At 37.2% G+C, this 11,825-nt stretch overlaps 1 protein-coding gene across 3 annotated transcripts in view; it reads left to right on the plus strand.

Annotated features, from left to right (window-relative positions):
• The window catches only part of LOC107661607 (noelin-like), a 51,119-nt gene extending 40,642 nt beyond the window's left edge, over positions 1-10,477 (plus strand). For all 3 annotated transcript variants that reach the window (XM_016451269.1, XM_016451268.1, XM_016451271.1), the window contains 2 exons: positions 1,914-2,020; positions 8,152-10,477. In XM_016451269.1, coding sequence (XP_016306755.1) covers positions 1,914-2,020; positions 8,152-8,826 — 782 coding nt within the window. In that variant the 3' untranslated portion in view covers positions 8,827-10,477. The remainder of the gene's footprint in view (positions 1-1,913; positions 2,021-8,151) is intronic.
• The last annotated feature ends 1,348 nt before the right edge of the window (positions 10,478-11,825 follow it).

Here is an 11,825-nt window from a genome sequence, read left to right on the forward strand (position 1 = left end):
ATAGCAGTCGTCGTTTACTCCCGACATCTGAGCCGCTGAAGATGCAGTGGATTATGTTTGTTTTTGAAGAGAATGTGCCCCCGATCTACATATATGCGTCTATGTTCACGCGAATAATTCGTGATCCAGCTTCACCTACAGAAGAAGTGAGTGTAAGTTTTTTTTTTAACTAATCTTTGCAAATCTCCTTTCCTAATAATGTGCTAATTAGCAAGTTTCACGATGAATGCAGCTAAAGTAAACAGTTTCTCTGAGAGCGGCTCGGAAGAGAGGGGCGGGGTCAGCAGAGCTCATTAACATTTAAAGGAAAATGCTACAAATCTGCATGCTCTGAAAAGAGCTGTTTTTGACAGGGTAAAAAATGTGTTTTTTACACTACCATTGAGAAATTTTAACCAAACTATGTTACAGACTTTTCATTAAGACCCTAAAGAATCATATCAACTTGTGGAAAATGGGCATCCTATGACCCCTTTAAATGACGCATTACTGAGAACTCAGTTCAAGTCCCTTGAGCTATAAAAGAGTAAAATGATGCATTCACCATCACAGCCTCCATTTCCCAGCATCCATGCACACACACACACCAGCATCTTTTCTCCGGTGTGTATCATCTTTCTTTCTCCTTCACGCCGAGTTTCTGGAAGAGAAATCTGGGCCAGTTTCACTGTATGATCAATACGGCTTTAAAACAACTGATTGATCTCTCCTTTCTCACACACACTTGAGCTTCATCTTCTGATGAATATGAAACATTTACAGGAAAACCATATGAATTTCACATATTCTCATGCACATTTCATCCCACACGTGACATGAATGAGTTTGTGCTTTGTCGAGGAAAGATGCATTACTATTACTGTTCTAAGCCATCAGATTTACAGCAAAAATCACATTTTCATCAGAAACATAAAAATGTAGTTCACTATTTCACTTGTTCAAACATAAATCCTCAAATGCCATTTTGATGCGAGATCACATGAGATTAAACAAGAACACATGAATTTAACATGTTCTCACATGCACTCACACGTGAAATTTTGGAAAAAAAAAAATGTTTTCCCCTGTATGGTGTACAAACAATTTTAACTCAAAAATTGCAAGTAAATTTCACATATAATGAAAAAGAAACAGCAAGTAACACTGAATTAAACATGAAATAGAAGTAGAACGACTGAAATCCTATTCTCTTGTAAAACATATTCTAATAATCTATACTGACTACTTCGAAAAATCACTTTTTAGTGTATATTGACAATAATGAATCCGTAATCTAATACGTTGCTTCATTACATTGTGTGAGAGGGTTGTGTGTTTTTTGCAGATGTGTGTCTGCAGTGTGAGAGAATCGGGTCTTTAGTCTAAAGATAGTAGCGTAATAATTTAGTCATGTATCTCCCCCCAGACAACTGATTACAGCTCAGTGTGTTAATCTCAATCGTGTGTGTGTGTGTGTGTGTGTGTGTTGAATGGGCGAGGCTAAATACACGCACACAGTTATTACTCACTATCACCACAGGAGGTCAAAAACCATAATTTTTTATATTTATCTTACGATTTATCTGTATGTCATACTCTCTCTTCCTGTCACACACATGAAAAACATTCATATGTTTTCCTCTATCAATGAAGACTTTTTCTCTCTCTTCATCATGAAAACTCATAACGAAGCTCAGTGTGACTCAATTAAAGTCATTTAATCATAACCTTCACACCAAGATATAAGATTACCACAGTAATTATGACTGAATCAGACTCATCATAACATTACAGCATTAAATCTCTAAACTCATTAAACTTGTGTGTGTGTGACAATAGGCTTCTCGTAAGAAAGTGTGTGTGTGTGTGTGTGTGTGTGAGTGCAATTATATATATGTGTGTGTAATTAAATATGTGTGTTGTGCATCCTGCAGCATGTGGTAAGCTGACCGGCATTAGTGATGCAATCACTATTAAAACATCCGGGTCTCGATTCGGATCCTGGATGACGGACCCTCTTGCTCCTGAAGGAAACACTAGGGTGAGTGTAAACGCAAAAACATATACATATACATATACATATTTTAAATATATATAAATGCAGTCAGACATATGATACCATTCAAACGTTTGGGGAAATGAAATGTCATGTCAAATGAAGTCTCTTTTACTCACCAAGGCTGCATTTACTTGACCAAAAATACAGTAAAATCACTAATATTGTGAAATATTATTACAATTTAACATAGCTGTTTTCTATTTAAATATATTGTAAAATGTAATTTATTCCTGGGATGCAAAGCTGAATTTTCAGCATCATTACTCCAATCTTCAGTGTCACATGATCCTTCAGAAATCCTTCTAAGTTGCTGGTTTGCTGCTCAAGAAACATTTCTTAGGATTCTTTAATGAATATACATTTCAGAAGAACAGCATTTATTCAAAATAGAAATCTTTTGGAATATTATAAATGTCACGAGTGCCACTTTTGATCAATTTAATGTGCATTCCTTGCATTTCTTAGTATTTGTACAACAGTCAATTCCTTCTGTAGGACAAACAGGATTAATTTCTGAGATTCATTAACATGCAGGTAGTGTAGGAAAGCTGGTTATTTTATGCCGGCAGTAAAAACCCACAAGCACATAGCTGCCGGCAACCGCTTTATAACTATGTTGCTCTATAACCATAAGAAAAACAAACCTCAAGGCTGAGCCGTCATTCACAAATGGAAATATACGTCCTATATTGAAGTGCACAGAGAAAAATTAAAACACACAATGAAGTTCTTTGCCCTCATGCTATTTCAGAAAATACATCATCTAAATATTTAGTCCATCATCAGGATCTGCTAAAATCACATGATCACTGTGTAGCTGATGAATTGGTTCATTTAGATAATTTGTCTTTGTGAACTGAAAAAAAAAAAACAACCCCAGACTCATTTGAGTTTCCACTCATAAATGTTCCCAGGATTCAAAGCACTGCATTTTATTCTTCTTTTAAACTTCTTCTAATTCTTTTCATTCTTCATTTTGTTAGCGACTTTACTTTTACACTGTTTATCATTCCAACAACATTTACGAAGTGTTTTGAATCACTCGGAATGAAAGATTTTTTAAAAATTATTCATTAATAACATTTGTTTGCAAGTTTACTTTTACATTATTTATCATTCAAACAACATTTACAAACAGTTTGTGAGTCTACTGGAACAAGAACCAGTTCGCAATAAAGTTAAACATTCGTTTGCGAGTTTACTTTTACACTGTTTATCGTTCGGAAAACATTTGTGAATCACTTGGAACAAAAGAATAAAAAAAGAAGCAGTTCGGAATAACCATTCATTTGCGAGTTTTCTTTTACATTGTTTATCATTCCAACAACATTTACAGAGAGTTTTGAATCACTTGGAATGATCAGTTCTCATTTGCGAGTTTACTTTTATGCGGTTTATTAATCAATCAACATTTAGGAACAGTTTGTGAATCACTTGGAACCAAAAGAATAAAAAAAACTATTCGTGAGAACCATTTGTTTGCAAGTTTAATTTTACATGATCATTCAAACAACATTTTCAAAGAGTCCACTGGAACAAAAGAATCAAATAAGAACAAGTTCGCAATAGTTCGTTTGTGAGTTTACTTTTACACTGTTTATCAATTCAAACACATTTATAAACAGTTTATGAATCACTTGGAAAACGATCCAGTTCAAAACAGCAATTCGTTTGCAAGTTGGACATCCACGGAGTTGAAGTCAGGTCACTAACACTCACAGCGGCACGAGGGGAAAATAAGCGCGGCCAAATAAGTTTCCACTCGTCCAGATGTGAAGTGCTCCAGCAGGGCTCGTAATGGAGGCCCCCGAGGGGCTTGTGATAACGGGTGGAGGTTAAGAAACAGCAGACTGTGGAGGATGAATGAGGGCAGCTGGAAATGAGTGTGAGATGTTCCTGATAGCCCGTGTGAAGAAGCCGATTCTTTGCCTAATCGTTTCTCAGACATTTGTGAGAGTGTGAAGAGGGTTTGTGGTGATGTTGTATGGCACAGCAGAAGTGTGCTGTAACATTTGACCTATTTATCTGTCAGATTGCATGCCGTTGTGGTTAAAGATCTGGGCCGGTTACCAAACGTTATAGTATCGAACCCACACGGGTTGATATATGAGGCATCAGCACTGCATCCGTGGCCAGGATCTTAACCCCAGGTTGCAAGCGACTGTTCCTGTAATAAATATCCTGCACGCAGCTTTGCATTGAAGTGTGGCTAAATGACAAATTGGCAATTAACAGTTGGCATCCCAGAGCTGCATATGCTTTAACTGCTGCATTTGTGAGAAGTCTCTCAGCAAGCAGCTTTCCAGTTCTCACTGATGAGAACAAAACTTAAAGTGAATTGAGCTGAAGAATGACAGTATTGTCTTCAGTGGAGCTGCTTTACAGCAGAATTTAAATTTGTCTCATATTTGATGAAGTTTGCATCATTAATTCTGGTATTTTCTTGTTTATTACTGTGAAGCTGCTTTAAAACAATGTGTTTTATATAAAGCACTACTGTATATAAACTGAAATAAAGTTGAGTTCCAGACCGTTTCTTCATTTCACAAGCATCTTTTCTGTTTTGCCTTTTGTTTTTTGAGAGCTGCGGTCCTGGAAACAATACAATAACATGTGAAAACCCTGTTCAGTGTTCACCAACTATTACAGTAACTTTAGTTTACATGTTAGTAGCTAGATCTTCATGCACCAATATTTCATCAAAAATTAACCGTTATTACTATATAGCTGAAACAATGTACAATTTGAAATTACATTAGATTTGCTAAAGATTGCATCTAACAATTATTAGTTTATTATTATTATTTTATTTATTTTTTTTACAAAATTAGATGAGCAAAAATAACCTGAAAGTAAACATAGGGAAAATTGCTATCTACAATTAAATATCCAATATGGGCCACTAAAAAAAAAAAAAAAATTTAAAAAACCTGTGAGGTGGATGGATTATCTCGGCAAAGGAGACGCGCTCACTAACACAGATTTAGACAGATTTGTGAACAATATTTGAGAGAAATAGGCCTTTTGTGTACATAGAAAAAGTCTTCGATCTTTGAGTTCAGCCCATGACAAATGGGGGCAAAAACAAAAGTGTTGCATTTATAATTTTGTTCAGTATATATATATATATATATACTGTATATACACACACACCAAAATACTGTGCAATTTACTTTATAAAATAACAATTTAAAGACAATTTGTGTGCTTAACATTTTTCTTGAAGGTCATATTATATTATGAATATAGGAATACTGTGGCTATATTCATAATGTAGTTTAGCTCTTATTGCACTTTGCAAAGAATTATAACGGTACACTGAAAAAATGTTTTATTCACGAATTGCTAGTAAATTCCACAAATAATTTAAAAAAATTGCAAGACTTCATGTGTTCCATTCAATTAAACGTAAAATGTTGAAGTAGATAGGCTGAAATCGTATTTTCATGTGCAATGCACTCCAATAATCTTTGCTTTATTTACAATAAAAAAAAAAAATCAATGTTCACCAACCACCAATTTTACAAATATAAAAGAACAACAAATACTCCAATACAAAACCAAAAAATATTAGATGCCATTGCAAACACTCATACTAGACCTTTGATTTAGAAACAACACACATTCACCTCAGAATACACAATTACGAACCCAAAAAGCCATTAAATTGATGCCTTGAGCAAACTAGTCCCTCCAAATGCCATAAACGCAGCAGAGCAATTATAAATCAGGCTAGTGAACATATAACCTTCATTCACACCCACAGACCCGGTTTTAGTGCTTCCCCCTCCCTCTTATTCTGTTTTTCTCACACTTTGGGTTGGAGGCTCTTGTTCTCAAAGATTGATGAGACCGTAGGCTGTATGTGTGAGACAGACAGAGCGTGGAGAGAAAGACGTGTGTGTGTGTGTGTGTGTGTGTGTGTGTGTGTGTGTGTGTGCGTGTGGGAGTGAACAATAAGCAATATCTCAGAGCGGTTTTTGGCTCTTCAAAGATAAAAAGCTTTGGCAGAGCAGCGTGTTGCTGTCAGAGATACCAAGCAGAGATGGAGCAGCATTCAAGCTCTGCATGAGCATTAAGTTAAAGCCGAACAAACACCCTGTGACCGACCAGAATATGGTCAAATATTAATGCTGCGTTCTATATTCTGATCATATTCCTATTTGATTTCCAACTTCTGACCATAAAGGTATTTTGTGGCCGGAAGATGGTGTGGCCTGAAGATGGCCTATAGAAAAACTACTAAAAAATGAGAAAAACACATAACCAAATTACTAAAACGATTACTAAACTTAAAATGAAAAATATAAAAATCAAACCTGACTCAATAGTATCTCAATGATACTAAAATGACACTGCATCAAAGAATTACGGAAAAAAGTACATTTTTCCACAAAAAATATGAAGCAGTACAACTGTTTTCAACATTAATAATAATAGAATGATTTCTGAAGGATCATGTGACACTTAAGACTGGAGTAATGATGCTGAAAATTCAGCTTTATATCACAGGAATAAATTACATTTTTTTATATATTTAAATAGAAAACACTTATTTTAAATTAAAATAATATTTCACAATATTACTGTTTTACTGTATTTTTTATCAAATAAATGTGAGCATAAGAGACTTCTTCAAACAACATTTAAACAACAACCAAGTTTTACATGGAAAGCTGACCAGATCCTGGCTCAAAAAACATCAGTTTGGAGGGAAAAAATGTTTTATGGTGTTATTTTGGTGTTGACCAAAGGATGAGCTCCTTCAGCTGATTCTTGGCACGTCCTTCTACTTTTGGGGATTTTATAATTGCCACTTCTGCCCAGGACTCACTCACTGAGAGTATTACCACACTGCTTTGTGTAAAGCTGCTTTGGAACAGTTTATATTGTGAAGAATGCTGTTAAAACACTACGAAATCTAATCAAATGTTATTGCTGCAGCCTTACAGTGAACAACTGTGGGTTTCAAAAGAGATAAAGGTTGTGCAGTATGTTCAAACATGCAGAAAGGGTGAGTTTGTATGTTGATATATACAGTAGATGTTGTTTACTGCCCGAGAGGCTCTGGAATATTCCATAAGCGTGACTGCTCTACCTTTCCAGTCGCTCACCGAGAGACAGAAGCCGCAGTCATGCTGGGAAATCTCCACGGAGAGTCGCTTTTATCCGGAATGATCTGGAATTATCCCCTTAGGGTTCGTAATGCCTGGCACACAGCAACTTCCTGGCTTTCAGTTTTCACCGCCTGCGTTCTGCCACAGCCAGGGAAGGATGGACACCTTCAGTCTGGAATTTAATTAAGACCTCGCTGAACACATCCTGCTGTGCTGGCAAATTCATGCCAGAACAAAAAAATCGAATGCAAGCACAGACAAAATAAAGAACAACTTGACCTACTTCCATTGATCGCTGAAAGGATGAGTCTGTAGTTTAACCTTCCATACTCGAGTTTTGATTCTGTGAATGTCAAGCCAGAATTCTGACCATCTATGCATCCACCCGTGACCCGTCTGTCTGTCTGTCTATCTATCTATCTATCTATCTATCTATCTATCTATCTATCCAACCGTCCATCCATCTGCCTGTCCGTCCGTCCGCCCGTCCGTCTATCTATCCATCCATCCATCCATCCGTCCGTCCGTCTATCTATCCATTCATCCACCTATCTATACATCCATCCGTCCATCCATCTGTCCATCAATCCGTCTATCCATCCACTTACACACTTCAAGGTTTTTTGAGCTACAACATTTTCAAATAAGACTTTGTAAAGCCAACATTCAAGATTCAAAATAAATCTGAATTTCAATTGAAGTTCCTGTTTGCTACCTCTCATTTAAAAATGGTGCACAACCCTGATGAACATCTTAATAAGATTGCGTTCAATATACATTCTGACAAACATCTGCTGCATGTTGCTCAAAAATCCGACAGGGAATGTTTCGGCAGACATACTCTAGTTGAGCAAATGCTAAAAACGACACCCTCCAGATGAAAACTAATGCACATCTGCTCAACATACTCATGCTACAGGGATGTGTCTCATTAACTCAATTCCTTGTATTGTTAAGTCATTTATATTAATCACTTACTCTCTCACTTCTGTTCAGGTGTGGTACATGGATGGCTATCATAACAACCGTTTTGTGCGGGAATATAAGTCTATGGCGGACTTCATGACGTCCGATAACTTCACATCTCACCGCCTGCCGCACCCTTGGTCCGGTACGGGTCAGGTGGTCTACAATGGCTCCATCTATTTCAACAAGTTCCAGAGCAACATGATCATCAAGTTTGACTTCAAGACGTCCACCATAAGTAAATCTCAGCGTCTGGACAACTCGGGCTACAGTAACACCTACCACTACGCCTGGGGCGGACACTCCGACATCGACCTCATGGTGGACGAGGGCGGGCTCTGGGCCATCTACGCCACCAATCAGAATGCGGGGAACATAGTCATCAGCAAACTCCACCCCCTGACCCTGCATATAATCCAGAGCTGGACGACCAATCACCCAAGACGCAGTGCCGGGGAGTCGTTTATGATTTGCGGGACGCTGTACGTGACCAACGGCTACTCGGGAGGGACGAAAGTCTACTACGCCTACCACACCAACTCCTCGACGTACGAGTACATCGATATCGTTCTGCAGAACAAGTACTCGCACATCTCCATGCTGGACTACAACCCACGAGATCGCGCGCTGTACGCCTGGAATAACGGACATCAAGTCCTGTACAACGTTACGCTTTTCCACGTCATCCGCTCGGAGCAACTGTAACCTTGGAGGATTTGGTTGGGAGTATCTGAAGACAATCTTTAGGAATGTTCTTCGACAGATCGTTACAAAAAAATGCTATGCTGAATGAAAACTAAACCTGAACAATAGACATGTGAATGGAAAATAGAACACAAAATCATGAACAGATGCCAAAAAAATGAAATAAACAAAGCCACGCCTTTCTTTTTTTACAAAAGGACTTTACTGTCTGATCAGATGTTTTCCAGTAGCACTAAAAATAAATTTCTCCATGCTTTTCTGCGCACTGAAATGTAGGGAACGTTGAGATTAGTTACGGACTAGTAGCCCACACTCAACCTCATAAACTGAACGTGTGCAGGAAAACCGATGGTGCTTCACTTGGCAAACTAACACAGATGGCTTACCAGTCTGTGCAATATCCTAATTCCAATTTGTGTGCTTTGCAAAGCTCATTTCTTAAGGTACAGTAATACAAAAAAATGTGATTGGGTGAAGGCGTTGACTGTTGAAAAGCTCGTTCAAAGGACTCTCATGAGATTTTACTTGAACTTACCTGCGATTAAGTCATTGTGATGTGGACCATATCATGGTATTTTTTAATGACCTACATGTATGTAGCACCTGAGAACAGACCAAAGCGTGCTATTAAAGTCAACATGAAATCACACATTCCTGGTCTTAATATGCATAATTACCGTAACTTGCTCCACCTCTGAAACGACCTTCACTTTTGGATCAAGAACACTTATTTGAACATATCCATCATTCTGGTCATATTTACCAGTGCAATCAATTCCCAATGGATAAAGTCAAGTCTCGTCAAGCGTTTTTCTTGTCGAATATCCTGATAACATAGAAACATAATTTCATGTTAACTTTAAACCTTCTCTGGTGAGTTTATCACCCTTCAGGCTACTGATACACACGTTGTTGTGCTTGTAAATGGATGTCAGCTGCATCTGCATCATGATTGCTATGATACACCAACTCCGCGTAACAGATGTGCCGGTTTTACTAGCAGATGGTTCAGACAATCTTACTCCGATTTAGTCTCCGTGCTGGTGAATTCTTGTAAAATGATTCTTTAGTTTTGCATGAGCAGTTTTTAGATGCGCAGGTGTGCTCAAAGGAATGTTTACCTGTGTGACGCTGTAGATGACTGATTTGGGATCAGGGATGGTGGGAGGGAGGGAGGATGGGGTTGGTTATAGTCTCTAGAAACCTGGGAATTTAAAAAAAGATGCTTGTTTCTATCTGGTTTGTTTCGAGTGGCTTGTTTCTTAACGCCCATTCTTGATTTTTGTAGATTTACAGTTTGATGTTTTTTGTAATTTACAGTAGTACTGTCTGCTTGGGTGATGCTTCAGTGTCTTTGTTTCAGTTTGTTGGCGTTAGAAAGCCACATTTCTGTCACGAAAAAGATTGATATCAGAATGTAAAATGTCTCTAAGTCACTTTGGAGGACAACTAAAATATGAATATGAAACTATAACATCATTGAGCAGTCTAATATATAATGTATTCATTTTATCAAGGCTCATACTGTCTTATGAAGCTAATTAGCTAAAGCTAATTCCAGCTTTCATTCTTTTTGTGCTTAGCTGGATGTGTGTTGTACCCGCAATATGATGATTCTTATCAATAAAAGAGGATTTATGTCCTGATGTCATCATTCGGTATTGATCTCTGAGTGTGTTTCATCGTGAGGTCAAGGTTTCATCCCAAATATTGAAAGAAAGTCGCACAAAAACTGGCTTCGGGATGCTGGTTTTTGCTATAGTCTAACCAACAAGACTACCTTGATTAACTAGATGTTAATTGATTTTAGTTAGACGAGCTTCATTAGCTGTTATACATGCGGAGGATAGGGTGAATTAAAGCTCATGAACAGATTCTGCATAAAACTGCTAAAAAGTTATCATGGCATCCAGTTACGTAACATGACTGATCAAAGATTATTGCTTTCTGTTTCCTATTTTTAAGCCATGTCTGAAAAATATTCTAATGATTATTACTGTTATTATACAGTACAAACTACAGTCGAAGCCCAGGAGGCACAAAAAGTTGCATTTTAGTTGCAATTAAAAAAAAAAAAAAAAAAGTATAAAACTGTCGCAGCATCTGCTAATTATATAACATGACTAATCAAAGGTTAATTATAGCTTTCTATTTCCTATTTTAAAGCACGTCTGACAAATATTGTAATTATTATCGCTGTTATCATACAGTACAAACCACAGTCAAAGCCCAGCATGCACAAAACGTTTTAACAATGTTGCAGTTTGGTTGCAATTTTAAAACGTGTGCTGATAATAAAACATTACAACAACAACCAAGTTTTTACAACATACAGCACTTACGAGACCACATGGGCATAATGTAGCAATGGCTAGCTCAACTAAAACACTGCTGAGCATTGCTAGTTTTTGTCCTGCCTGTTGAGGGCTCCAATTATATATACTTTGCAGACACTTTCTTACCCAAATGTAGTGGTAGTATACACAAATCACTTCACTGCCATCTACTAGGACAGGGGGCTAAGAATTACACAATGCTAAACTTGCTAAGCTAGTTTTATAAGGGTAAAAAGGCAGGAGTGAACATCATTTTGACTTTTTTACTGTATTTTTAAGTTACATTTTATTGATGTTTTGTGGACTGGAATGGAAGGAGCAGATACTAACACTAAAGAAACAGCAATGATTTTAGAAGAGACCCTAAATTAATATTGATTTAAACTTTTATCGAAAACAAAACTGCTATCCCATCCCAAATACACTGAACAAAATTATAAAAGCAACACTTTTGTTTTTGCCCCCATTTTTCATGAGCTGAACAATATTACTGGCCGAAAACCAGTCAGTATCAGGTGTGACCACCATTTGCCTCACGCAGTGTAACACGTATATACACATACATACACACACACACACACACACAGTATATATTAGTGCTGTCAAACGATTCATCAAGATTAATCGCATCCAAAATAAAGGTTTTTGTTTACATAATATATG

This window comes from Sinocyclocheilus anshuiensis, unplaced genomic scaffold, assembly GCF_001515605.1.
Source record: "Sinocyclocheilus anshuiensis isolate Anshui unplaced genomic scaffold, SAMN03320099.WGS_v1.1 scaffold1425, whole genome shotgun sequence".
Classification (NCBI taxonomy): domain Eukaryota; kingdom Metazoa; phylum Chordata; class Actinopteri; order Cypriniformes; family Cyprinidae; genus Sinocyclocheilus; species Sinocyclocheilus anshuiensis.